Source organism: Giraffa tippelskirchi, chromosome 7, assembly GCF_054371585.1.
Source record: "Giraffa tippelskirchi isolate mGirTip1 chromosome 7, T2T-mGirTip1v1.2.pri, whole genome shotgun sequence".
In the NCBI taxonomy this organism is placed as follows: Eukaryota; Metazoa; Chordata; class Mammalia; order Artiodactyla; family Giraffidae; genus Giraffa; species Giraffa tippelskirchi.
This window is the reverse complement of record NC_137281.1, coordinates 8,752,228-8,779,551: the sequence shown is the minus strand read 5'-3', so window position 1 is coordinate 8,779,551 and position 27,324 is coordinate 8,752,228. Positions and strand designations below refer to the sequence as shown.

The following is a 27,324-nucleotide window of genomic DNA, read 5'->3' as shown; positions in this document are numbered from 1 at the left end:
ACTCTCCACCCTCACGCCTCCACTGGCCCCCAGAGGGCGCAGCGTCACCCGAAGCTCCGCCCAAAGCGAGGCGGGGCCTGATCATTCTGTACGCAGGCGCAGAGTGAGCCTTGGGTGCTCGCAGCTGCTCATTGGTTCCTCTGTCCGCCGCGTGGGCTGGGGCGGGACGTGAGAACGGCGTACGCAGGCGCAGGACCGGCTTCGGGCGCGTGAGCGGTCCTGGGGGCCGGAAGTTGAGGCGATCTCGGCTGTTAGCGAGGTGAGGGGGCGGGGCGGCTGCGTGGGGCGGCGGTGGCGGCGACTGGAACCCGATCGGGTTCTGGGACAGCTTGGGAGCGGGCTGAGGGGAAGGGGGAAACCCCGAGATGAGGCAAGGTGTTGGAGGAAGCCGAGCAGCCGGGAGAAGCAGATGGAGAGGGAGCCTGAGCGCTCCTAAGAGAACTGAGGGTCAGAGAGGTTGAAAGAAATGGAGGCACAAAAAGGAGTTTCGAGAAACTGAGGGACTGAGAGACGGGGAGGTTGAGGGAGGAGAGAAGCTGAAAACCGGAGAGATCGAGGGCAAGAGATTAATGGATCCGACGGAGAGAGGCTCACAGGGTCCACGGGAGAAGTGTGATCGCACCGTGAACTTGGGAGATGGAGAGAAACGTAGAACGAGGAGAGTGGAAACTAGGGTTTTGACAAAAGTGTGTATATGTGTGTGTGTATGATGTATATGTATGCATATAAATATATATGAGTGATGTAGAGTAGTGCCTGATATGTGTCAGCCCTAAGTAAATGTTGGCTATTATTAGAGGTTCAAACTAGGTGACAAAATTTTAGATGGAGAAATGGAGAGTCAGTGATGGAGAGAGAAGAAAACGGAGAGTCAGAAAAAAGAAAGTTCAAACAAAATGAGAGATGAAAAACTGAAGAGGAGGAGTGGAGTCAAATAGAGAAAGACAGTTGGAGAGAAAATCAGAGTGAAAAACAGAATCAGGATGGGAGAGAATCAGATAAATGAAAAGAGTTGGGACCAGTCAAGGAGAGGGAAGAGAAGAGGTAAGGGTGGTGAGCAAGATGGACCAGAAAAAAGACAAGAGACCTGAAGATGGAGAGCCGGAGAGGAGAGATAGGGAAGTAGAGAAAATCTCTAAAAGCCTTGAGCCTGGAAAATATAGGCCAAGAGATGGTCAGAGGCACAGTAAGAGAGAAACTAGTCAAGCCAAGAAGTCCAAAAGATAGCCTAAGAATAGACTCCTTGAGAGCCATAAGGATGCCCTCATTCTGGCCCACATACATACATAAGGCAGTTAGCAGCCTGGGAGGAATGCTCTCCTCCATTTCATTGTCCCTGTCTGTTTCTGAGACTCACTGGCCCAGCATTGCAACAGACTTACAAGGCCTTTTCCTTTTTGTTCCCTCCTAGAACAGAAATTCCCTCTGAAGGTGCTATGGCATCGCCCAGCCCACGTGTTTACCAGGAAGTGGTGGGCACTCCCCACAAGGCTACTCTTCTATGGGAAACAGCTCTGCCAGTCCACAAGTTCTTCAACTGGCTCTTACCTGGCTCTGATAACTCCCAGGGTTGGTCTGGGTCCCTCTGAGACTACAGAGATAGGGCCTCTGAACTCTGTTCTGTGATGGCCCTCAGAAACTGAAGGCTGAGTAGGGGAAAGCATTGCTAATAAACCAAGGTGAACTGTGGCCTTTTGAGTGTAAAATTTTTTCCAGGTTGTATGCCTGTGTTTCCTCTCACTGTTTTCTCTGTCAGTCATCATGGAGAGAAAGCAGTGGGCTTGTATGTCAGTTACTGTTTAGCTTCTCTGTGTCTCTAGGTAATAAACATTGCAGTGTTTTGAGATGGGATTGTTCCCCGTTTACAAATGGAGAAAACCTTAAAGGGGTTAATTTGCACGTGGATACATATCTGGTAAATGATAAAGCTGAGGCTGAAATTCAGATCTACCTGACTGTGAAGTCTTTACCATGGAAGGCTCACGACCTTTTTGTCAATTTTTTTTCATTAAAATTTTTTGTTTGTATGTTTTGACTATGCTACACGGCATGTGGGATTTTAGTTCCCTGATCAGGGATTGAACCTCCGCTCCCTGCATTGGAAGCATGGAGGCTCAACCACTTGACTGCCAGGGAAGTCCCTTAGGACCCTTTGAAGATCATAAATTCCTTTAAGAATCTGAGTGATGGGCTTTGCTCCAGAAAATAGCATATACAAGGGGATGTGCTTCATTAGTTAGGAGTTACACAGCTAAGAGAAACCAGGCCTTAAGCAAAAAGACATTTTCTTGTGTAGCGGTGAAATGGGCTTTTGGAAGGAACTAAGCCTCAAGGACTGAATGGTGTTGCCAAGTTTCTCCCCTGTCCCTCTTTCACTTCTCTCCTTGTGGTTGCTTGGTGACCACCCTTGTGTGTGCCTCCTTGTGTCCACATGCAGTCTTTTCTGTAGGAGAGATTTCTAGGAAAGACTATTTAAGACTTGCTACAAACAGCTCAGTGCTTATATCATCCTTGCTTAGCCAATAGTAGATAAGCTTTTCTCTACTAGCAACCTAATGTATATTCCCAGGAAAGACCCTGATTGGCCCTCCTTGGGTCATGTGTCTACTCCTCAGACCAGTCACTGGTTAAAGGGGGCATACGGTACCATGATTGGCCAGGCCTTTGTCACTTGCCCAACCAATAGAAGTTCTCGGACTTACAGGCAGTGGAAACCATGTAGATTCCAAGAAGGGCTGCTCTCCCAAGGAAAGTGCATTTGTTTTTCAGAAAAAAAAAAAAAAGCAGGAAGTGCCAGGCAGGCAAAAACAAACAACGCAACACTTGCAAAATCATGCACTGAATTTCAAATGGTTTCCGGGGATCCTGAAACTCGGTAGACCGCACCTCTCTCATGTTATTGTGTCTCATGACCAAGTTCTGCTGTTGACTGACCATGTGACCTACGTTCCTTCAGGTCCAACACCCTCTTCTTGGGGATCCTTCCCTGACTCCCAAGCATGGTCAAGGAAGGCTCCCACAGCCCCCAGGCTTCCTTTCTTGCTGCCCGCATCTCTGAATTGTCAGAGTCTCATGACAGGACCCACTGTGGGCACTCAGTGTGGTCTTACCCATTGCTGTCCCTTCCCCTAGTCCAGTGCTTGCAAAACAGCAGGCTGTCAGTATATGTTTCTAAAAAATGACTGTCTTCTGTTTTTTCCCGCAAACATCCAGGGCCTGCAGTCCCAGGATGAACTCGTGTCCATCCCAGAGGTCACCACAGGAGTTGTGAGGTGCCCTGTGTGTCACCAGCTTGACCCAGGCTGCAGGCCATTTACTCTGCCAATACCTGTGTCGATCCTGTACCACCACTGCAGAGGAGATTAGCTCTTGGAGGAGAAAGTGCTACTTTCTTGCAGGCACCGGCCTCTCACTGCAGGAAGTGGGGAATGTCCGAGGATATTTGGTCCAGGGGCTCAGAACTGAGGCCAGTTTTGTGACAGCCCTGGGATTGGCCACGGCATGCCGCCTCCCAGAATGAGAGAGGGCCGGGGTCTCCGGGACCAACCCCGGACTCCCAGTCCTGAAGAGGCCCCGGAGAAATGGGACTGGAATTGTCCAGAGACACGGCGCCTCTTCGAGGATGCCTTCTTCAGCGATGAGGATTATATCCGGCAGGGTTCCGAGGAGTGTCAGAAGTTTTGGACGTTCTTTGAACGCTTGCAGAGATTCCAGAATCTCAAGACCACCAGGAAGGAGGAGAAAGACGCCAGGCGGTCCAAGCACAGCCACCCAGCACTGGCCGACCTGCCTCGTGCTTACGACCCTCGCTACCGCATCAACCTCTCCGTCCTCGGCCCGGACGCTCTGGACTCTCGGGGGCCGGGCAGGCGCCTGCCCCCAGAGAGAGTGTCTGAATTCCGCCGAGCCCTGTTGCACTACCTGGACTTTTGCCAGAAGCAGGCGTTTGGGCGACTGGCTAAACTGCAGCGGGAGCGGGCGGCACTGCCCATTGCCCAGTACGGGCACCGCATCCTGCAGACACTGAAGGAGCAGCAGGTGGTGGTGGTGGCGGGTGACACGGGCTGCGGCAAGTCCACTCAGGTGCCCCAGTACCTGCTGGCCGCCGGCTTCAGCCACGTGGCCTGCACCCAGCCCCGGCGAATCGCCTGCATCTCGCTGGCCAAGCGCGTTGGCTTCGAGAGCCTCAGTCAGTACGGCTCACAGGTAAGTGTGGCAGAACAAGCTTCCAGGTTTTCTCACGTAACCTCGCGGGATAAGTTAATATCAATAAAATTACGAAAACACTACCCTTTTACCTAGCAATAATTCTGCTAGAAATTTCTCTGTAGATTGCCTGGATATGGTCCAAATGACAAAGGCGCTAACAGTGGCCATTTTAGTACTGTAACAGAAAAAAAAAATTGGAAATGCCTAAATGTTTATCAGTCTTTCTCTAAGCAGTCAGAAACAAAAGAATGAAGATGTTTCTTACTAATGATGTCTAGGGTTCTAATCCTGGCTTGACCACTTAAAAATTGTTATTGAGACTTCCCAGGCAGTCCAGTGGTTAAGAATCCACCTTCCAACGCAGGGAACTTGGGTTCTATCCCTGGTTGGGATCCCACATACTATGGGGCAACTAAGCCTGAGTGCCCTGACTAGAGAAACACATCTGAAATCAATATGTGTATGATGTGAGGTAGGGGTTAAGATATATTTCCTCTCAATAACAATTTTTAGCCTGTTTACTTTAGATGACTGGCCTCAGTTTCTCCATCTGTGAGATGAGGGTAATAATAGTGCTTACATTGTGTGGTAGTTGTGAGGATGAAATGAGTTGATACACATAAAGATTTAAAGTAGGTCTTGGTACATAGAAGGGACTCAGAGAGAGGTTAATCATTACTATTATAATTAATTAGTATCATACATCAGGCTCCATGCCAAGTACTTTATGTGCATTTAGCACATGTAATTCTCATGGCATCTAGAAGGAAAAAATATGTGTCTCCGGGATGGAATTGCCCAAAGTTGGCAAAGGTGACATTCGAACCCAAGCCTGTTGGTCTCTAGGCTCTAATGCGGGACACTTGCTCAGGTTTTCAATGTGGGGAGGGTCAGGGGCTACAGGACAGGCCCACCCCCTCTCTGACCACCCTCTCCCACCCCCCCACCCCCAGGTCGGCTACCAGATCCGTTTTGAGAGCACGCGCTCGGCAGCCACGAAGATCGTGTTCCTGACGGTGGGCCTGCTCCTCCGGCAGATCCAGCGGGAGCCCAGCCTGCCCCAGTACCAGGTGCTGATCGTGGACGAGGTGCACGAGCGGCACCTCCACAACGACTTCCTCCTGGGGGTCCTCCGGCGCCTGCTGCCCCAGCGGCCAGACCTCAAGGTCGTCCTCATGTCGGCCACCATCAACATCTCGCTCTTCTCCAGCTACTTTGGCAACGCCCCCGTGGTACAGGTGCCGGGGCGGCTCTTCCCCATCACGGTCAGTGCTGCCCACGCCTCCCTCCGCCCCCCACTCCCCCCCCAATCTCCAGACTCCCCACCTGGTCCCTGACCAGACTCCCCACCTGGTCCCTGGCCACCCTGGACATGTCCCTTCTCTTCTCTCCTTCTCTGTTTCCCATCTCTTTAATTAATGACCTTCTCTCTCTCTCTCTTTGAAGTTTTCACGTGTTTAGTTTTCGGCTGCTGCTCTGTTGCAGCATTGCACTGGCTTCTCATTGCGGTGGGTTCTCTTGTTGTGGAGCACAAGCTCTACAGCTCGGACTCAGTAGCTGCAGCGCGTGGACTTAGTGGCTCCATGGCACGTGGGATCTTCCCGGACCAGGGACTGAACCCGTGTCCCCTGCATTGGCAGGCAGATTCTTATCCACTGTGCCACCAGGGAAGCCCTCTCTCTCTCTTTTTTTTTTAAAGCTGCTATTTTCTGGGCATTTGCAGTGTCCTGGGGACAGTGCTAAGTGCTTGTTAGAGGAGAGCCCAAAATTTAAAGGCTCAAGTAACACAGAAATTAATTTTTCTTATCTAACAGAATAGAACCAGCTGGTCCAGGCTGGTCCAGGTTGATGGGCAATTCTGTTGCACGTGGTCATTCAGGGACCCAGGCTCCTCCTTTCTCATCGCTTTACCGTCTCACAGGGCAGGATTTCTCAGACTCAGCACGGTTGATAGTTTGGGCTGGATAATCCTTGGTTGTGCCCTACAGGGTGTTTGTCAGCATCCGTCTGAAGTGGTAGAGCCAGGACTTAAATCCTGCTCACAGATAGACATGGCCCCGGGCCAGGTAGCTTCTGTTTGCCCTTCCAGATCTACTGTGCCCTTCTCTACCTTCCTGTCTGCCCCGGAAGGCACTAACGGACCCCCCTCCCGCCGGCTTCTCCTTGACCAGTGGGAAATGGAGAGGCAGCCCCCTCCCTCGAGGTCTGCAGTGGCTGTGAGGCTCAGCCAAGGTCACAGCTCTCTCCAAGATGCCTCTCCGCACAGTCCTCTCCTTTATGGTTTTAGTAACCGCTCCTTCCTCTTGTGCTTTGGGGCCAAGGCTTGATAACAGCTCTGAGGCTCCTAGCAGCAGGAAATGCAACATTCCTTGTGGTTTCTAGAGCTCAGTGCCCATCAATCTGTCTTCTAAGTAGTCATCAAAAACAACAAGAGTGCTTTCAGAGAAGTGATTTTGAGGGTTTCAATCCCGACTCCACCCCTTAAAATTTTGTCATTGTTGGAGTTATACTCCAACTACAAAAGATTTACGTGTATCACAAGTGTACAGCTCAATTAATTTACACAAATTAAATATCTCAATGGGGACTTCCCTGACGGTCCAGTGGCTAAGACTGAGCTCCCAGTGCTGGGGAGCTGTGTTCGATCCCTGGTCAGGGAACTAGATCTCACATCCGCAGCTAAGACCTGGCACAGCCAAATAAAAAAAAATTTTTTTAGTTTTTATCACAAGAAAAAATTTTAAAAAAATACTTGAATGGAGCCAGTATCTAGAATAAAAGACATGAAACATTACCAGCACCCCGGAAACCTCTCAGTTACCTTGGTACTTTGTCCTTTTATCACATCCTCTTCAAGCTGTCCTATTTGGGAGTTTGTCCTCTGTCCTCTGCTGCCTGGCTGGTCTGCGTCCTCTCCGTCAGCCTGTGGCCTCCCCGCCCTGATGTCGGAGCTGGAGTGACCAGGTCTGCTCCGGCCTGGGGCCGTCTCCTCACAGGTCGTGTACCAGCCGCAGGAGGCTGAGCCAACCACGTCCAAGTCGGAGAAGCTGGACCCGAGGCCCTTCCTCAGGGTGCTGGAGGCCATCGACAATAAGTACCCACCCGAGGAGCGGGGCGACCTCCTGGTGTTCCTCAGTGGCATGGCAGAGATCAGCGCCGTGCTCGAGGCTGCCCAGACCTACGCCAGCCACACCCAGCGCTGGGTGGTGCTCCCGCTGCACAGCGCCCTCTCTGTGGCCGACCAGGACAAGGTATGGGGTGTAGCCAGGCGGAGTGGGGCAGGGGGGTGTCTAGCTAGAGGAGGAGGGTCTGGGGCGGCTGATACAGGACTGAGGCAACCCCACGACCCCGGGCTGTGGGCTGCAGAGAGGGGCCACTCACATCTTTTAGCTCAGGGAGGATGCATCAGGGCGAGCTTCCTGATGAGGTGAGGGGCGCTGGAGCTGAGCTTTGGCAGACAAGAGAATTTTGAGGTAGAGAAGAGGGAGGAAGGCAATCTGGGTCAGGGGAACTAGCTTGAGCAAAGGCCTGGACGTGGGAATCTGGGAGTCAGGTGTGGGGAAAGGTGAAGAGACTGGTTGGAATGGAAGGGTGCTGGGGGACAGGCCTTTGGGTCACTGATGGTCTAACAAATTACCCCAAAACCTAGTAGCACATTCACTATTACACTCATTGTCTCACATAGTTCCTGTTGATCAGGAATCTGGGAGGAGCTTAGCTGGATGGTTCCGGCTCAGGGTCTCTCAGGAGGTCGTGGTCAGGTGTCAGCTGGGGCTGCTGTCGTCTGAAGGCTGGACTGGGGCTGGAGGATTCTCTTCTGAGATGGAGCACTCACTCACATGGCTGGCTGTTGGTTGGGGGGCCTTTCTAGGGGGCTACTTGAGAGTTCTCACAATGTGGTGGCCAGCTCTTCCCAAGAGACCAAAGTAGAAGCCACAGCATCCTTTATGACGTAGCTGTGGAAATCACAAACCGTCACCTCTGCCCTGTTCAGAGGGACAGTACCTGGTGAGGCTGTGAATCCCACCAGGTGAGACTACCCCAGGCCATCCTGGAGGCTGACTGCCATAGTCACCTCCGGGAGAGTCTCTTCAAGTCACACGTGGTTGTTTAGTGATTAAAGAAGCGACCTTTGAGGGACCTCCCTGGTGGTCGGGTCCCGTGGTTAAGGCTCCACGCTTCCACTGCAGGGGAACTAAGAGCCCACATGCTGCGGGGTGCAGCCGCAAAGTTAAAAAACAAAAGCAAAACACAACCAAAAAGTAAAAAGAAAAGAAGAAGAAGAAAGACAAGGCAGAAACAACGTTTGAATGCCTCCAGGTGCTCTCTTGCACCGGGGACCCCTTTGGGACCCAGTGGGGGCTTCCTCTCACGCTGCTGGTCTGCTGGGGGGGCCCCTTTGGGACCCAGTGGGGGCTTCCTCTCACGCTGCTGGTCTGCTGGGGGGGCCCCTTTGGGACCCAGTGGGGGCTTCCTCTCACACTGCCGGTCTGCTGGGGGCCGGATGGGCATGTGATCAATGATTCTACAAGTAGTAGAGGAAAGCCTTGGATAGTCTGAGAGCAGAGTCTTGGTGGATTCAGGAAAGGCTTCCTGGAGGAAGGGACTTTGCAAATGGAGACCTGAGAAAGCCCCATTCTGGGAAGGGGGGCAGGGAAACACATGACCCAGCTGAAGTGTGCAGAGCACTTGTTTTGTTCTGGGTAATGTCTGAGCCACCCTTTCTGCCAGGTCCTGTGGTCCCCATTTGACAGCTGCAGCAACTGAGGCATAGGCACTTAGGCAGATTCATACGACTGGCAGAGCCAGGCTGTAGAACTTGGGTAATTTGGTATCAGAGCCCATGCTCTGAACCAGCTGTCGGCAGACTTTCTGTGAAGAGGGCAAAATCTTTAGGTTTTAAGGGCATATGGTCTTTGTCGCAGCCACCCTGCTGTTTACAGCTAGAAAGCAGCTGTAGACTCACCAGTTTGTTTCTTTAATCACAGCTGTAAAGAGGCTGTGTTCCATTAAATTTGGTTCACAAAAACAGGTCACAGGGTGGGTTTGGCTCACAGGCTGTAGTTGCTGACTGCCACTCTTAACGACTGTGCCTGACTGTCTCTTGGGTCCATGAGAAGGGTTTGTGCAAAGGGCCTGGGGTGAGAGAAAGACAGGGCAGCTGGGGAACTACACTCAGAGGGGCTGGATCCAGATTGTGAGGGGGGAGTCAGCAGAGATGACACCGGAGAGGTGGACGGGGTAGACCACCAGGGGCCTGGAAGACCCACTGTAGGCCTGGACTTTGTCCTGAGGGCACTGGGGGATCTTGGGAGGGTTCTGAGCAAGGTGGCAGGCAGTTCTGTTTGTGCTTTAGCAGATCCCTCTGTTGCATGTGAAGGCTGGATGGGAGGGGTGAGACCAGAGACCAGGGAGGAAGCTGGAGCAGGATCTGGGCAGGAAAGGATAGGCGTGGACCAGGGCAGGGGCTGTGGGTTTGGGGAGGAGGGAATGAATTCATGAGATATTCAAAGTGATCGGCTGTGGCTGGATGGGTGAGGAGAGATGAACACCCAAGATGGCCCAGGTTTCTGGCCCCAGTGATGCAGTAGATGAGGAGATGGGGGCCCAAGGAGGAAAGGGTTTGATAGAAGGTGCTTAGGCTGTTTGGGACGTATGACTGTGAGGTCCCATGGGACATCCAGGAGGCATCCAGGAGGCCACTGGACACGGGGGTCAGTAAGTGCCATGTTAGTTGTGCAAAGAGCTTGGGTGGGGTAAGACAAAGACAAGGCACCAAGGCCACCTTTTCACTGTCCCCCAGGTATTCGACGTGGCCCCCCCTGGAGTTCGGAAATGCATCCTCTCCACCAACATCGCTGAGACCTCAGTCACCATTGATGGGATCCGCTTCGTGGTAGATTCTGGTAAGGGTGCCCCCTGGCTGCCCCCAGGACCTGGCGAGATGTGGGGTTGGAGATGTGTGCGTGTAGTGAGGGAGCTCCACACAGAGGCAGGGAGGTAGGAGTGTTTAGGGCTGTGGAGCAGTGGCGGCATCTTAGTCTCGTTCAGGCCTTCCAAGCTTGCCCCTGCCTCAGGGCCTTTGCACTTACTGTTGTCTCTGCTGAGAGCTGTCTTTCCTTCAGATATCCCATGGCTCCCTCCCTCCCTCATTTCAGGACCTGTGCAAATGTCTCCCCATTAGAGAAGCCCACCTTGTCCATGTTATCTAAGTGATCTCCTTTCACTGTCACCTCCCTGATGAGGCTTTATTTTTCTTCATAGTGTGGGGCATTATATTTTATATCCCAGCTAGACTCTTTTCTGAAAAGTCAGCATAGCTTAGTGGTGAGGAGACACTGGAGCCAGCCTGGCCAGGTACCCTGCTGGCTGTGTGACCAAGGTCTGACACTCTCAGTGGGTCATTTTGGTCATCTGTAAAATGACAGTAATAATAGCGCCGCCTCCAGGTTGTGAGGATTAGAAGAGTTAATACACTTGGGGGCTGAGGCCAGTACCTGGCACAGGGTGAGTGGATGCTCAATAAATGTTAGCAGTTACCTTACTGTATTGAGTCTGGTACCATCGATGAGAAAAGATAAGGAAATGTCAAACCACTCTAGTATCCTTGCCTGGAAAATCCCATGGACAGAGGACCCTGGTGGGCTGCGGTCCATAGGGTTTCAAAGAATCGGGCACAAGTGAGCAACTAACACACACATAATTTTATGTACTGTTAGAAAATGCTGTCTGTTAATCAGTGAGATGTCACTGATTTTAAGGTGTATTCCAGTTTTAGAGAAAGTGAAAAAAGCGTGGTCTTGAATTGATGAAATCTGGTGTTCTGTTCAGCCCCATGAGTGAAGGGACTTTGTTTTGTTCACAGCTGTGTCCCTAGTTGATAGTACAGTGCCTGCACCTGTGTGTGTGCTTAGCTGCTCAGTCGTGTCCGAATCTTTGCAACCCTGCTAGGCTCCTCTGTCCATGGGGATTCTCTAGGCAAGAATACTGGAGTGGGTTGCCATGCCCTTCTCCAGGGGATCTTCCCAACCCAGGTCTCCTGCGTTGCAGGTGGATTCTTTACCATCTGAGCCATCAGGGAAGCCTGGTACCTAGTTAATAAAATTTGTTGGATGACTGAATCTCTGAATAAAGAAAGGCTTGAAGAAGTAAATGAAAAGATGCATGAATGAAAAAACTGAAGAATACATTAACAGAATGGTAGGGTGGGGCCTGAACTAAGCTCTGGGATAGTGTTACTGGAGCAGAGTCCCAAGTGAGGTGTCAGTGAATGAATGGCTGGGTAGAGGGCCAAGCACGTGGAGGGCCCACATGGGTCCAGCACACAACTTCCCTTCCCTTCCCTTCCTGCTCCCCTCCTGCCCTCCCAGGGAAGGTGAAGGAGATGAGCTACGACCCACAGGCCAAACTGCAGCGGCTGCAGGAGTTCTGGATCAGTCAGGCCAGTGCCGAGCAGCGTAAGGGCCGGGCGGGCCGCACGGGCCCCGGCGTCTGCTTCCGCCTCTATGCTGAATCGGACTATGATGCCTTCGCCCCCTACCCTGTTCCGGAGATTCGGAGGGTCGCCCTGGATGCTTTGGTGCTTCAGGTAAGGCAGAGGCAGAGAGGAGACTGAATCCAGAGTACTGGTGCCAGAGAGGAATCCAGAAGATATTTAGACCGGGTTTCACGGTCAGGAAGGGGAGGGTGGGCCAGGCCACAGAGGGGAACTCATTCCTTTCAAATGTCAGGTCCCGTATTGGGGTGGGAACTGTTCCCCCCAGTCCACAGGGTCATGGGAAGAACCTTGTGACTCAAGCAGAATGTTTTCAGCTGTAACAGAAAACCCATCAGGAAGTGGCTTTTTACTTTTTTTTAGAAAGTGGCTTTTAAAACTGGGGTTTCTCAATATGCTTTATGTCATGGCTCGTATCTCAGTAGTTAGTTTTGCTTAGATTAGGCTGCTGTGACAAATAGACACACTCACATAACAGCCAACATAGCAGAATGTTAATCCTTGGACTGGTAGGCAGTTTCCTTTATTCAAAGGTGTTGTTTAGTCACTAAGTCATGTCTGACTCTTTTGCTACCCTATGGGCTGTAGCCCGCCAGGCTCCTCTGTCCATGGGATTTCCGAGGCAAGAATACTGGAGAGGGTTCCCATTTCCTTCTCCAGGAGATCTTCCCGACCCAGGGATTGAACCCGTGTCTCCTACATTGGCAGGTGGATTCTTTACAGCTGAGCCACTGGGGAAACCCTCATTCAGAAACCCAGGCCTCGTCCCTCTCGTGGCTCCATCATCTCCCCAGGGCCTTCATCATTTGTGGCAGCCTATGAGGGGGAGAGAGCATGGGACTTGGGTTTGGGAGGGTGAGGGTGGGTCCACAAGTGATGTACCTCCCTTCCACTCACCCCGGTGAGAGCTCACGGCCGTGTCTCACTGCAGGGGAGGCTGGGAAGTGTAATCCCGTGCTTAGGAAGAAGCAGAGAAGGAAAGTGGGCGGCATGTGCCGCGGGCTCACACATCCTCAGGCAGGGGAGTGATGTGACCTTCCTAAGGGTGATGCACACTGATAGTCTGTATTTGTTTGATTTCCTTTGGAAAAAGTGCCAGTTCTGACCCACTTCTTGAAGTTCCTGATTCATGTAACCTGCTGTTTGAAAAATATTGGCATGAACAAAGTTTCACATAATGAGAAGCCTTGAGATAAGTAGGTTACAGCCTTGGTTGTTTAAATAGATTGGTGATGTCGTACAGGACCAGGTTTGTTTTTCTTTAATTTATGTATTTATTTATAATTTTTATTTGTGGGCTGTGCCTTGTGGCATGTGGAATCTTAGCTCCCCGACTAGGGAGTGGACTTGTACCCCCTGCAGTGGAGGCTTCTCTGGTGGCTCAGCTGGTAAAGAATCCACCTGCAACACAGGAGACCCTGGTTCGATTCCTGGGCCAGGAAGATCCCCTGGAGAAGGTATAACCTACTTATTCCAGTATTTTTGGGCTTCCCTCGTGGCTGAGACAGTAAAGAATCCACGTGCAATGCGGGACACCTGAGTTTGATCCCTGGGTTTCAAAGATCCTCTGGAGGAGGGCATGGCAACCCACTTCAATATTCTTGCCTGGGGAATCCCCATGGACAGAGGAACCTGGTGGGCTATAGTCCATGGGGTCGCAAAAAGTTGGACACAACTGAGCAACTAAGCACAGCACAGCCCCTGCAGTGGAAGCTCAGAGTCTTAACCACTGACCGCCAGTGTTTTTTCTAGCTTTCCAACCTCAGCTTACCAGCAGCTCTCCAAATAACAGTGATGACAATGACGATGATGATAGAAAATAATTTTACCTAGTATTTCTCATGTGCTGGGCTCTGTTCTAAATTACATGTATAACTGTTTTGATCCTCTCACAACTTCTGTATAGTAAGTAAGCTTATTCCAATTTATGTATGAGAAAAAGGATGCGCAGAGAGGTAAAGTACCTTGATCCATGTGGTACTGCTGGCAAGGGGCAGAGCCCGGATTCATCTGAGGCTCTCAGGCTCCAGAGCCTGCCTCATGAATGCCCCTTCACTTTGGTAGCCACAGGCAGCACCTCCTCCTCCTTTATCTGTTTGGCAGCAGAAGCAATGAACTGCCCTTCTTTATGGGTCTCATTTTTTAAAAGTAATTTTGTTTTTATTTTTGGCTGTTCTGGGTCTTTGTTGCGGCACGGGCTTTTCTCTAGTTGTGGCACTGGGGTTCTTGCGGTGGCTTCTCTTATTGCAGAGCAAGGGCTGTAGGGCTCTCGGGCTTTAGTAGTTGTGGCTCACATGCTCTAGAGCACAGGCTCAGTCGTTGTGGCTTCGTTGCTCTGGGGCAGGTGGGATCTTCCCGGACCAGGGTCTGAGCCAGTGTCTCCTGCATCGGCAGGCAGCTTCTTTACCACTGAGCCACCAGGGAAGCCCCTGTGGGTCTTGTTTTTTTAAGGCCATGGGAACTTTTCCAGATGCCCTGGCTGGTCTACCATCCTGCCTTGTTGGTGGAACTGGGTCGTGTGTCCACTCTGTGACCTGTAATTGACCTGTAGTTGTCCAGGAGGAAGGGAGGGCATTGCCTGACTGGATCAGAGCAATGATTCGCAGTCCCAGTTACATGCTGGAATCACTGGAGTGCCTAAAAAGTCAAAATCATCATTGCTTTATCCCCCAACCCAGAGCTCCTAATTTGAAGGTCTTTCAACGAGTGTTAGTGGTCAGTCAGCACCAGGGCTCAGTAACCAGGGAGGATGGTGGGATGACTGGCTGAATGGCCTAGAACTTCTGGTGGCCTCCAGATCAGCGCCAGGGGAGAGGTCACCTAGCCCAGAGACTTTGGTTGAGCCCCAGGCTCTCTGAGTTTTGTCCTCCCTGAGTCATGTGAGCCGCCATACCAGCTTTACCTTCATCCCCTCACCAGAGGGGTGCTGTTTTCCCTGAGCCGTGTCAGGTCCAGTGATGGGTACACACTTCACGTCTTCCTCCCGCAAGCCACTGCCCCTCTGTGCTACTGAACTAATCAGGATGCTCTTGTCAAAAGTGAAAGAAATCTGACTCAAGCTGCTGTATTCAGAAAAGGGGATTTTATGGATTTGTGTATCCATGTTGGGGGAGATTGGGCTTAAGAAAAAATAAAGGGTTTCTCCATCTGCTATGGATTGGCTGATTTCCAGGCAGTGGGAAAAATAACCTCAGCTGCTCTAGGCTTCCACCCTGGCCCCTCAGAACCAGAGTGGGTGCCGGAGTGCCTCTCTCTCTCTCAGCTCCAGGTTGCAAAGTCCCAGGGAAGGATTCTGATTGGCCCAGCTCAGGTCACATGCCCATCCCTTTGTCAGTTGCTGTGACCAGGGGCTGAGAAACCTCAAATGGTCCAGCTTAGATCATGGGCTTGCTCCGTGGCCAGGGTCTGGGAGAAGAGCTGCTTGGTGGACAGAGAGATAATGGCCCGCCTTCCCCACTTCTGTACAGTGAGCCTTGACATTGGATGTATTTTTAAAATTTATTTAGTTATTTTTAATTGGGGGATAATTGCTTCACAATATTGTGTTGGTTTCTGCCATATGCCAACATGAATCAGTCATAGGTATGTGTATGTCCCCTCCCTCTGGGCGTTTTAAAGTGTCACAGGTTTGTGATCCCTGAGGCCCCCAGTGTTCCCCAGTGGCTTCTATGTTCCCCATTCCTGAGGGGGTTTGACTGTCATTCTAGATGAAGAGCATGAGCGTGGGGGACCCCCGAACCTTCCCGTTTATCGAGCCCCCACCACCAACCAGCTTGGAGACGGCCATCCTCTACCTCCGGGACCAGGGGGCGCTGGACAGCTCAGAGGCCCTCACCCCCATCGGGTCCCTGCTAGCGCAGCTGCCAGTGGACGTCGTGATTGGTGAGGACCACTGCACTCCCCCCCACCAGGGGTGATCACGGAGGGTCCTGAAAATGGGTGTGGGACGATGCTCACTCTCTGAGTGACCTGGAGGCAAGGGTGTTCTGTCTCTGGGCCCTGTCCATTGATTCACAAGTCCTCTGTGCCACACACTGTTCTAGCGCCAGGGTTACAGCAGTAAACAAAACAGATGGTTCTTTCCTGTGCCCAGCCAAGCCCCAGCTTCACCCTGGTACCCCCTCTCCTATGGTTAAAAGGATGTCAAAACTGCCAGCCTCTTCCTCTTACTCATTTCCTGAGTCATCCTAGCCCCTCCCAAGGAGGTTGCTAACCGAGGCATATTCATCTTCATCTTGCCCAATTCTTCTGACTCAGGACATTCTGTATCTGCCAACCAACTATCCATGGCCCAGAGAATAGTCCCAAGCGTGGTGCTCAAGGGAGCTTGCTTCCCGTGTCAACATTAAAGTCCCCATCATTGTGACACGCTGGAGCAGCAGTATGGGCAACAGGCCAGATGCCGCCCGCCCTGAGGGCCCCCCACGGCTGTGGAAGTGGTTATTTCTGTTTGTGTTAGAGGGGGACAGGGCTAGTGCAGAGAGAATCGGATCTGAGGGGAAAGAGAATGTTCCATGAGCCTTTGCTGTGTTTCAGTGTGAGAGACTCCGTGGCTCTTAACTTCATCTTCCTCTGGTGAGGGTAGGACCTCCAGGCATCCCTGTTGTACAGATGAGGAAAACGAGGCTCAGAGAAAGCACATCACTAGCTCACCAGGGAGGCACACTCCAGCCAGACTGGCACCATCGGTCCCCGGGCCCTGCGGGGCAGGAGGCACAGAGGACGCGGTGCTGGGTGGTGCTGGGCCCAGGTGGCTCACCACTGGTCTTCCTCCGTGCCAGTAAGCTCCCAGTGCTTCACAGGTGAAACAGTTCATGCTCACAGCACGTAGACACTGCTGTTAGCCCATTTCACAGATGGAGAAACAGGTACAGAGAGGTGGAGGGACTTGCCCGAGGTGACAGAGCTAAGAGTTCTGGGACAGCCTTGTTTTACTGCCCATCTTTATCTTACGAGGCTAGCTGTGTAACAGGAACTTTCTGGAAAGGTGGGCAGGGGAACAGTGAGGATGAGTCAGGTCACTGACTTCTGGGCAGGTGGAAACAGTCTTTCATCACGCTGGGTGCTGATTCTGGGTGTAATTCTGTCCCCCTGGCTCCCGAGGCCCCCTGGGGGTGAGGTGGGTGGTGGGTCAGAGGTACCCGAGGAGTGGGGAACGCCGTCGGGTGCCCAGGAGGCTCAGCGCAGATCCACCCCAGGAAAGATGCTGATCCTGGGCTCCATGTTCCACCTGGCCGAGCCCGTGCTCACCATCGCCGCCGCCCTCAGCGTCCAGTCGCCCTTCACCCGCAGCGCTCAGAGCAACCCCGAGTGCGCGGCGGCGCGGCGGCCCCTGGAGAGTGACCAGGGCGACCCCTTCACGCTTTTCAACGTCTTCAACACCTGGGTGCAGGTGAGCTTGGCAGCACCCTTCCCCCGCCCCTGGCCGCCTGGCTGTCATTCTGCACGGAGTCAGGGCTCTGTGCTCCACCCCCACCCCAGGGAGGACCCCTGAGGCTGCCGCAGACCCTACCTGTCTGGGAAGAACCCCGAGTCCACTTTTCATGGCACCGGCACGTGCTGAGGGGAGCCTGGGGTCTCTAAGCACTGACTAAAGCCAGCGCTGTCTGGCTTTTCGGTGCCTTAGCAGGTATCTATGTGTTGAACACATGTTCCCTGGCCTTAGAGGGGTGTCTGTGTGTTGAACACGTGTTCCCTGGCCTTAGGGGGTGTCTGTGTGTTGAACACGTGTTCCTGACCAGGCCTGGTCCTGTCCTGAGCTGTGCTAGGGACCCAGTGGTGACTAAACTTACCTGGCCCTGCCCTCCTGCGACTCCCAGTCCAATGCAGAGAGGCAGACCATCCCTGGACAGTGACCACCCAAAATTGGCTGCAGTGGGGAGTCCAGGGGACTTGGAGAGCCCCAGAGGGGGTGTCTGACCCCGTGTAGTCTGGGAGGACTTCCTGTAGGAGGAGACACTGGGGCTGAGACCTGGAAGAAGGAGAGCAGGTGTCGCTGAGGGAGGGCCGACAGGTCTCCCACTAGCCTCACATCTTCCCAGCGGCTGGTGTTGGGGCTTGTCTGGGTGGTGGGTCAGCACCCCCACCCCTTCCCCCAGTTGGTCAGGTCCTGACCTCCTGAGGTCTGGACCTCCACCCAGGTGAAATCTGAACGGGGCAGAAACTCACGCAAGTGGTGCCGCCACCGGGGCATTGAGGAGCACCGGCTGTACGAGATGGCCAACCTGCGGCGCCAGTTCAAGGTGAGGCCTGGGAGGAGCAGTGGGGGCCAGCCTCCCTGGGGAAGGCAGCCAGGAACAAATTTGGGGCACGGGGGTGGGAGGAGGTAGAGGGAGAGTATGCGTGAACACCCTCCACAGCGTGGCATCTTTTCTCTGACAGCATCGTCAGAGCCCCTCCCCACACCCACCTCCCCCACCATCACATGGCTAGGTGTGGGGTGGGGCCAGGGCAAAGGGGTGAAAATCCAGGAGGGCTTCCTGGAGGAGTAGACAAGTTCTGCCATCACGAGTCACATCCTCACGAAGAGCCTCGTTCTCGAGCTGGAGTGCTGACGTGGCCGTGCAGGCCAAGTGCTGGGAAGTGTAGAGCACGGGCTTTAGGTGGGCTTCAGGAGTGGTGATTGGAGGCACCATCTGGAGCGGGACACCTCAGCACTGAATCTGCGCTCTGCTGCTTGCTAGCAATTCAACCCAGGGCAAGGTACTGGGCCTCTTAGGGCTTCAGCTTCTCCCTCAGAAAATGGGGAAGCAAAAAGTAGCCCCGCCTCCAGCATTCCTGTGAGGACTAAATGAGTTAATACATGTAGATTTGCAGTTTTTTTAATATCTACTTTATTCATTTATTTGGGCTGTGCTAGGTCTTCATTGCTGAGCGCAGGCTTTCTCTAGTTGCTGTGAGCGGAGCTTCTCTCTAGTTGGGGTGCTCGGGCTTCTCACTGCTGTGGCTTCTCTTGTGGAGCACGGGCTCTAGGGTGGGTGGGCTTCAGGAGTTGTGGCACTGGGCTTAGTTATTCTGCAGCATGTGGGATCTTCCCAGACCAGGGAGCGAACTGATGTCCCCTGCATCGCAAGGCAGATTTGTAACCATTGGACCACCAGGGAAGCCCTGCAATGTTTATTGTTATTATCAGGATGTGGTTCTGCAGGTGGTTTGTGTCATTAATATTCCACAGGCATCTTTCCTTTTGAGGACAAAAAAGCTCTGGTGCTGGGGAATTCTACCCATTACCCCACCCCCACCCCCCCGTTGTGTAGCGTGCCACGGAATGAAAGTAAAAGAAAACAGCCTCTGATTTAGCCATTCCCCTTGGCTGCAGATCTCGGAGTGGGCGGTCACCACCATGGCCTCCTGTGCATTAATGGGTCCCCACGTTCAGACATCCTCTTCGTACTTGACATCTCTCAACGTCTCTGACTTTCTAAAGAGCAGTGGTTCAACCTTTGTTGGGCCCCAGTTGCTGAGAAATGGAAGAAAAGTGGGGTGCTTTTCCTTCTCTCACTCTCTGTGTCCCATGAGATATCCTGCCTCTTCTCATTGGTTGGGGCTCAGTGAGAAACAGAGGGTCAATCCAGTAGGGTCCCTGGGAGGCTGTTTCTGGAGGCGTGGGCAGGAGGTCTCTCAGGGGCATTGGAATCATGGGGAGGGTCCATGATTTCTAGATTCCACACCACCCGCCGGAGATTCTGATTCAGTCGTTCTGGGTAGGGCGCAGGTCTTGGGATTTCTTTTTTTAAATAACTTTATTTATATATTTTTGACTGTGCTGGGTCTTTGTTGCTGCGTGGGCTTTTCTCTAGTTGCAGTGAGCGGGGGCTGCTTTCTAGTTGCGGCGTGCAGACTTCTCATTGCAGTGGCTTCTCTTGCTGCAAAGCACGGGCTCTAGGGTGTGTGGGCTCAGTAATTGTGGCTCCTGGGCTCTAGAGCGCAGGCTCAGTAGTTGTGGTGCAGAGGCTTAGTTGCTCCAAGGCATGTGAGACCCTCCCGGACCAGGGATTGAACCTGGGTCTCCTGTGTTGGCAGGCGGGTTCTTTACCATTGAGCCACCAGGGAAGCCCCGGTATTTGTGACAACTTCCCAGATGATCCCAGATGCTGCTGCTGCTACCGGCAAGAGCACCACACTCTGAGAAGCATTTTAGTGTAGGAACCTCACGGGGCTGGTGCAGGCCTGGAGGGGCAGGTGGGCGTGTAACCAGAGCCCGGGGACAGCTGGGTGGAAAGGGCGTGTGACCTGAACCCCCAGGGAGGACCGTGCATGGTAATGATCGCCTGGTCTCCTCTCTTCCCTCCTGTCCCCCGGCCTGGGTGTTCCGTTGGCCAGCGACGAAGACAGTTCTCTTTCCTAGAACAGTCACGTGCCCAGCACCATGCAAAGAGTTGTTGTCTTTAGTTCCCTGACCAGGGATTGAACTTGGGTCCTGGCAGTGACAATGCCAAGTCCTAACCACTGGACCACAGGGGAATTCCCAGAGAGTGGTTCTCATATAGCCCCTTTCAGCCCCAGCTGGGAGGTCCCAGGAGGGTCCCCGATTGTCATTTGAGGACAAGAGTGGCTCTAAGGGTGAGGTCACATGCCAGCCAGCTGCCGGCCCCCGGCTGGAACATGCATCTGGGTCCAGAGTGCGCCTGACTGTGTCCCTCACTCGGGCTCCATCCGCCCCCAGGAGCTGTTGGAGGACCACGGGCTGCTGGCCGGGGCCCGGGCCCCACAGCCGGGGGACAGCTATAGTCGGCTGCAGCAGCGGCGGGAGCGCCAGGCACTCTACCAGCTGAAGCGCCGGCACGAGGAGGGCGCGGGGCGCAAGCGCAAAGTGCTGCGAGTCCAGGGCGATCAGGACGGCTGGTCCAGCGACGAAGAGCGGGGTGGCTCAGCCTCCCGGGGGGCCGGTGACAGCGTGGACATCCAGGTGGGGCACCATGGGGCCGTCTGGGGCCTGGGGCGGTGGGGATGGCATTCATCAGAGCGGGGACTCCTCATCTCAGGAGGTAGGTTCCTATGGACAGGTGTCTACTGAACCCCTGGGATCCCCAGACTCCAGTACCAACCCCGTGGGTGGTGGGGAGGGCCTCAGGAACCCACCTTCCACTGTGTTCCCCCCAGGATGTGAAGTTTAAGCTCCGGCACAATCTGGAGCAGCTGCAGGCAGCCGCCAGCTCGGCCCAGGCCCTGACTCGGGACCAGATGGCCCTGCTCAAGCTGGTGCTCGGCCGGGGCCTCTACCCGCAGCTCGCCGTCCCGGACCCGTTCAACAGCGGCCGCAAGGACTCAGACCAGGTGTGTCTCCTTCCCATCTGTGTCTTGTCATCTGTCACCCCTTCCCAGCTCCTGCTCTGTGCTGGGGTTACAGCAGTGACCGAGGCAGCCCTGACCCTGTCCTTGTGGGGTACAGTCTAATGATGGGGGCAGGGGAGAGACTTGTGCCCAGACAGTGACCCAGAGTGGGATGGGGACCCAGGGGCTGAGGAACAGGGGGACCTGATCAGCGTGGGAGGGAATCAGAGAGGGCTTCCTGGAGGAGGGAATTTTGAGTTGAGACGAGGAGGAGGGAATCTGGCAGCGGGAAGAGCAGGTCTGAGCCTCTGTCCCCTGGGCTCCGCTTTCCACTCCTCCAGATCTTCCACACCCAGACCAAGCAGGGTGTCGTGCTGCACCCCACCTGTGTCTTCGCCAACAGCCCCGAGGTGCTGCACACACAGGAGCAGGCGGCCAGGGGCGGCGACGGGAGCCGAGGTACTGGGAGCCCAGTCGGGGGTGGGGAGCAGCCTTCCGCTGGGGGTGTGAGGGGGCACAGTGATCTTGGGGTGCCACTTGCCATTGGGGGTTACCCCCTCGCGCCTCCCACACTCTGCCTTCCCTGGGGCTGCTGACCTGAGACCTGCAGGTCCCAAGAGCCACACCTGGCTGGGTGGCCTTGGGGGGTCCACCCCTCTCTCCACCGAGCCTCGCCCTCCCCATGCGGTGCTGGCTGCCCGGAGCCTGTCCCAAGGCCTGAGGTTTGAGCCATTAGAGCAGCGCCTGCCAGGAGAGGAGTCAAGGGAGCCCCGTGAACCTCAGGGCTTGGTCCTTCCCAGGGCGGGGCGTCCCCAGCCCCAGTGTTCAGGCAGTTGCATTCGGTCTACCTTCTAGTGGGATCCAGGCCAAAAGGTGGCCTCTGCTGAAGCTGCATTCGGGCCAGGCCGGTCTGCAGGGGGCGCCCTTCCCCAGGTGCAGGCCCTGCACTCGGCTGGGGGCTTCACGCCTTCAGCGTTGTGTGCTTTGTCTGAGCGCTGAAACGCAACTCATCCTTCTCTTGTTTGTAAAGAAAGTAACACACTGCGTTAAAATGGCAAATACTAACCCCACAAGATAAAGTTTATGATTTTAAACACCAAAGATAGAATTGGAAACTTTCTCGCTAATCTTTTTCTTTGTAAAAAAAATTTATTTATTCTCTATGAAGGAGAATTGCTTTACAGTATTGTGTTAGTTTCTGCCATACATCGACATGACATCTTTTTTTTTTTTTAATGTTTATTTATTTGTTTGATTGCACTGGGTCTTAGTTGAGGCATTCGAACACTTAGTTGAGCCGTGGATCCATTTCCCTGACCAAGGATTGAACCCGGGCCCCCTGCATGAGGAGCTCAAACCTTTAGCCACTGGACCATCAGGGAAGTCCTTCTAATCTTTAAGTTGTGTAAATTCCTAGTCAACTTATCCTCTTCCTATTACAGTAAGTCCCGTACATATGAACAAGTTCCGTTCCAAGAACATGTTCATAAGTCCTGTTTGTTCATAAGTCTTAACACAGCTAGGACCCATGTAACACAATCAGTTATGTAGTACTGTAATAGATTTATAATACATTCACATCTTTGAAAGTTTGCAACCTGGAGGTATGTATGTAGGGGACTTACTGTACATTGTTTTTCTCCTTTTTAAAAACTAGTTTTACTTACTTATTTTACTTTTGGCTGTGCTGGGTCTTCCTTGCTGCATGGCTTTTCTCTAGTTGCAGGGCGCAGGCTTCTCGTTGCGGCTCCCAGCCTCTAGAGCACAGGCTCAGTAGTGGTGGTGCGTGGGGGTAGTAGCTCTGTGGACAGGTGAGATCTTCCTGGATCAGAGATCAAACCTGTGTCTCCTGCCTTGGCAGGTGGATTGTTTACCCCTGAGCCACCAGAAAATCCTGTTTTTCTCCTTTTTGAAAACATTTGGAAAGTTCCAGGGATCTTTTTAAGTAGAGAGACTGTGATGAACCCTCTGTAACCTTACCCAGCTGCAGCTGTCAGCATTTTCCATCCTTGTTTATTCTGTCCCCTTGACTTTTTTCCCCCGTCTTTGCTGGAGCATGTTAAAGCAGGTCCCAGACATCTTACAGTTAGTAATGATAATAAAAATCCTATTCATAAGGACTGTTATTTTGTATCACCACAATGCTGTCATCCATCAGCCCTAACAAAATTAGCAACAATTCTTAATATCACTGAATAGCCTAAATCATATTCAGCTTGGCAGAATGTTTAAGAATATGCCACAGACATTTTATCCTTATACATATTCTTTGTGTGGATGTTTGAATGGGGCTTCCCTGGTGGCTCAGGCGGTAAAGAATCTGCCTGCAGTTCAGGAGACCTGGGTTTGATCCCTGGGTTGGGAAGATCCCCTGGAGAAGGGAATGGCTACCCACTCCAGTATTCTTGCCTGGGAAATCCCACAGACGGAGGAGCCTGGCAGGCTACAGTCCCTGGGGTCACAAAGAGTCAGACACAACTGTGGCCACTAACACTTCATTTCACTTGAATAGTGGGGGCAGGACAGACCGCCCCTGGGGGGAATGATGGGTGTGTTTGTGGGGGGTGGGGTGGGGAGGGGATACTGAGCTGTCCCCTTGACCCTCCCAGATGACAGGGACAAGATGAGCAGCAAGCACCAGCTTGTCACCTTCGTCTCCCTCCTGGAGACCAACAAACCGTACCTGATGAACTGTGTCCGCGTCCCTGCTCTACAGGTGGGTCCCACCCCAGCCGCCCTGCCTCCCTCCTAACTGCTGGGTGCCATGGCTGTGTTCCTTGGGGCAGGGGGCCCCGGGGGTGGGGGCGGGCCTGGAGGAGCCATATTCCCCCATGCTGGCTGCTGTCTCCTCCTCCTGGTATCCATTCATTACTGGCCGAGCGCCTGCCCGGTGCCAGCACTTGGGGAAGACACACAAGGCAGGACCCAGTCCCTGCCCCCCCAGAGCTCACGTCTAGCTGGGAAGGACAGGCAGTAGCAATAAACACAGTGCAGCGCTGAGTGATAGAGCAGAGAGCGGAAAGAACAGGGTAAAGGGACTGTGGAGGGGTGGGGAAGGGGAGAGGGACAGGTTCTAGTATGGAATTAGGCCATCTGGATGGGCCTCACTGGGAAGGTGCAGTCAGGCAAAGGCCTGAACGCGGGAGGGGCTGTAGGGATCTCTGGGGGAAGAGTGACCTAGGCAGAGGGAAGAGCAAGTGCAAAGGCCCTGGGGCACCACATGCACGGTGTGAACAGGGAACAGCTGGAGCAGAGTCAGGGTCGGGGAGGTGAGGTGAGGTCACCTGGCTGAGGTGAGGTCAGGGAGGTGAGGTCAGGGAGGCAGGTGAGACCAGATCTCCCTGCTCCCCACCACCTTAGGGTTCTGAGCAGAGCTGGATCAGGGACTGACATGGGGCAGGGTCCGCGAGCCCAGCGAGGAAGCGACTGCAATCGTAGGACAGGAGCAGATGGTGGTGGGGACCAAGGATGGGGGTGGGTGAATGAGGGGTGGGCAGGAGCCCAGTCACGAGGGGGCTGCTCTAAGATGGCATCATGCCCGTCCACTACTTCCTGTCTCCTGTTCTGTCTCTTCCAGTCCCTCCTGCTGTTCAGTCGGTCCCTGGACACCAATGGTGACTGCTCCCGCCTGGTGGCCGACGGCTGGCTGGAGCTCCAGCTCGCAGACACTGAGAGTGCTGTCCGACTCCTGGCGGCTTCCTTGCGGCTCCGGGCCCACTGGGAAAGTGCCCTGGACCGGCAGCTGGCTCACCAGGCCCGGCGGCGGCTGGAGGACGAAGAGGAGGAGGAGGAGGAAGCCCCCATCGACCACAAGGAGGTGGCAGCTCTGAGCAGGGAGCTGCTGCAGTTCACGACATCCAAGGTACCCGCCTCCTGGGCACCTGCCCCCTTAGCAGGAGGAGCCGTCAGCCACAGGGATGAAGGCTCTGGAGGGCCCTGGCTTCCAGCTCATCAAGACACCCATATTTAGGGGTTTTCAAACCAGAGAGGTTAATGACAGGCTCAAGGTCACACAGCTGGTAAGGGTGAACCCAAGATTTGACGCCCGGAGCCACCCCATTAACCTCTGCAGCCCTCATTCAACAGATGCGTATTAATACCTGCTGTATCTGGGGTGCAGGTTACCCCTTAGTAGCAGTCAAGGATGTGCAAGATATGAGAGAGAAGCCGTGAGGTGCATGGAAGACAGATGGGAAGAATTGGACAGAGCATGCTTGAAACTGAACCCCCACTTCTTTATGTGGTGTGGAGGTTGAGAATTGCTTCTGATTCTACTACACATGGATGCAGTGGGACCCAGAGGACTGGAGAAAGGGGAATGGGCTGACATGCCAGAGAAGAAGGGGCAGGGTGGCCACACTTGAAGGTCAGACTTGAGGTCTGAATGTGTTCCCACAAGGGATGAGGAGAGAAGGGGCCTGGGGAAAGCAGGTAAGGGAGCATTCTAGACAAGCCTTTGGTCATGAGTATCTGAAACCAGGGTGTGATTGCCTTAAGCAATTGGCTCCCATAACTGAAAAGTCCAGGGATGGACTTCAGGCACAGCTGGATCCAGGTGCTCCCATAATGTCTGTCTATCTCCTGTCTGCTGATGGAGTCTGTCTGCTCTATCTCCTGTCTCTCTCTGCTCAGGTTTCCTACAGCCTCCGGCGGCTCACAGGGCTGGAAGTCCAGAACCTCTATGTGGGACCCCAGACCATCACGGCTGCCCCCAGTCTCCCTGGCCTCTTTGGCGACTCTACTCCGTCCCCCCACCCCACCAAAGGGGGCTACGCAGTCACTGACTTCCTTACCTACAACTGTCTCACGGTGAGTACAGACAGTCACCTTGGCCCCTCACCCTCCTGCCCCTGATAGTGGGATTTTAGAGATTCCCCCCGGCACCCCCAACCCGATTCCAGCTTAGTCCAGGCATGCAGTTTCAGAAAGGGCCTGCCAGCCCCGAGGGCTTCTGGGAAGATCCCAGGCTGGCAGTGGGGAGCTGGGCAGGAAGCCAAGCCCTGACACGGCCCAGCTGTTACAGAGCGACACAGACCTGTACAGCGACTGTCTCCGCACTTTCTGGACCTGCCCGCACTGCGGCCTGCACATGCCCCTGACGCCCCTGGAGCGCATCGCCCATGAGAACACCTGCCCCAAGGCCCCGCAGGACGGCCCCCCAGGTAAGGCTGGGGCGGGGCCCGGATGCCTGTGTCCGCCTAGCTGTCCGTCCAGTCTGTGGTTCTCTCCTGTGCATCTGGGCGTTTGCTTCACACCCCAGGGATCCATGACCTCAACCCTCTGCCTGGCTGGTGTCACATATGGGCTTTGTCACTAAGACCCAGAGCCTGGCACAGGGAGGGCCTGGAGCTGCCTCATTCTCGTGTCTCTGTCTGTCTCTCTTTGGTCTCTGTGTTGCCTCCTGTCTGATCTGCTTCTGCTTTTCTGTTTCTCTTTTTGTTTTTCTTTTTCTCAGTTGTCCCCAAGCCTTGTCTGCCTTGGCCATATCCATCCTGTTGTCACTGGGAGGACGCCGCAGTGGGCAGACCTGGGCAGCGTCTGCTGTGGTGTGCCCCACGCCACATACTGGCTCTCACGGGGAGATGGCTGTGGGGCCATGTGGTCCCACGCCAGGGCTCTCTGTTTGTCTCTTTCAGTCTCTGTGTCTTCACTTGTGTTTTTCTCTGTCTCTCTCACCCTGTGGGGACACAGAGTAAAGACTTGCCTCTCTGTGTGTGTATTAATCAAGGAAGACTTCCTGGAGGAGGCAGAGCTGGAGTTCTCCAGAAGCCAGGAGAGAGCCTGAGCCACAGAGGTTCCCTGGTATTTGGGTGGGGGCTGAGAGCATGCAGTGGAGCACCCCACCTCAACCCCCTTCTCCTCTCCCCTAGGGGCTGAGGAAGCTGCCCCCGAGCCCCTCCAGAAGACATCTGCCCTGCAGAAGCCCTACCACTGCGAGGCCTGCCAGAAGGACTTTCTGTTCACGCCCACAGAAATCCTGCGGCACCGGAGGCAGCATGTGTGAGCCCAGCCCATCCCAGACCAGGGCCAAGGCCAGGACTCCCGCCATCGCCCCCAGCCTAGGCTCGGAACTGTGGTCTGGGCCCAGCCCCGAGGTGGAGGGCGCATAAATATGTGAATAAACTCTCACTGATGGACTCAGGTCTTTGAGCCTGCCCATCCATAAAGTGCACTTCCCAGGTAGCGCAGTGGTGAAGAACCCGCCTGCCAATGCAAGAGATGCAGGAGAGGTGGGTTGGATCCTTGAGTCGGGAAGATCCCCTGGAGAAGGAAATGGCAACCCACTCCAGTATTTTTGCCTGGAGAATCCCCGTGGACAGAGGAGCCTGGCGGGCTACAGTCCATGG

General features: G+C 54.0%; 1 protein-coding gene across 10 annotated transcripts; it reads left to right on the top strand.

Annotated features, from left to right (window-relative positions):
• The first annotated feature begins 228 nt into the window (after window positions 1-228).
• DHX34 (DExH-box helicase 34) lies at window positions 229-27,118 on the top strand. 10 transcript variants are annotated; one of them, XM_081515508.1, is made up of 18 exons: window positions 229-259; window positions 1,412-1,431; window positions 3,214-4,206; window positions 5,163-5,474; window positions 7,206-7,460; window positions 10,013-10,115; window positions 11,580-11,797; window positions 15,412-15,586; window positions 16,903-17,096; window positions 17,845-17,946; window positions 20,370-20,612; window positions 20,807-20,980; window positions 21,319-21,436; window positions 23,587-23,693; window positions 24,555-24,839; window positions 25,610-25,786; window positions 26,001-26,139; window positions 26,848-27,118. In XM_081515508.1, exons 3-18 carry the CDS (start codon window positions 3,502-3,504, stop codon window positions 26,979-26,981), a joined length of 3,441 nt encoding a protein of 1,146 aa, XP_081371634.1. In that variant the 5' UTR covers window positions 229-259; window positions 1,412-1,431; window positions 3,214-3,501; the 3' UTR covers window positions 26,982-27,118. The 10 variants fall into 10 exon arrangements, with proteins under 10 accessions (XP_081371634.1, XP_081371633.1, XP_081371629.1 ...); XM_081515507.1 differs by having other exon boundaries at window positions 1,412-1,569; XM_081515503.1 differs by having other exon boundaries at window positions 1,412-1,679.
• The last annotated feature ends 206 nt before the right edge of the window (window positions 27,119-27,324 follow it).

Bases quoted from the DNA above. Each gene is read 5' to 3' on its own strand.
- DHX34 (XM_081515500.1), top strand. From the start codon at position 3,502: ATGCCGCCTCCCAGAATGAGAGAGGGCCGGGGTCTCCGGGACCAACCC. The intron at 17,097-17,844 runs GTGAGCTTGGCA...ACCTCCACCCAG, and splicing joins TCTTCAACACCTGGGTGCAG to GTGAAATCTGAACGGGGCAG. The intron at 24,840-25,609 runs GTACCCGCCTCC...CTCTCTGCTCAG, and splicing joins TGCAGTTCACGACATCCAAG to GTTTCCTACAGCCTCCGGCG.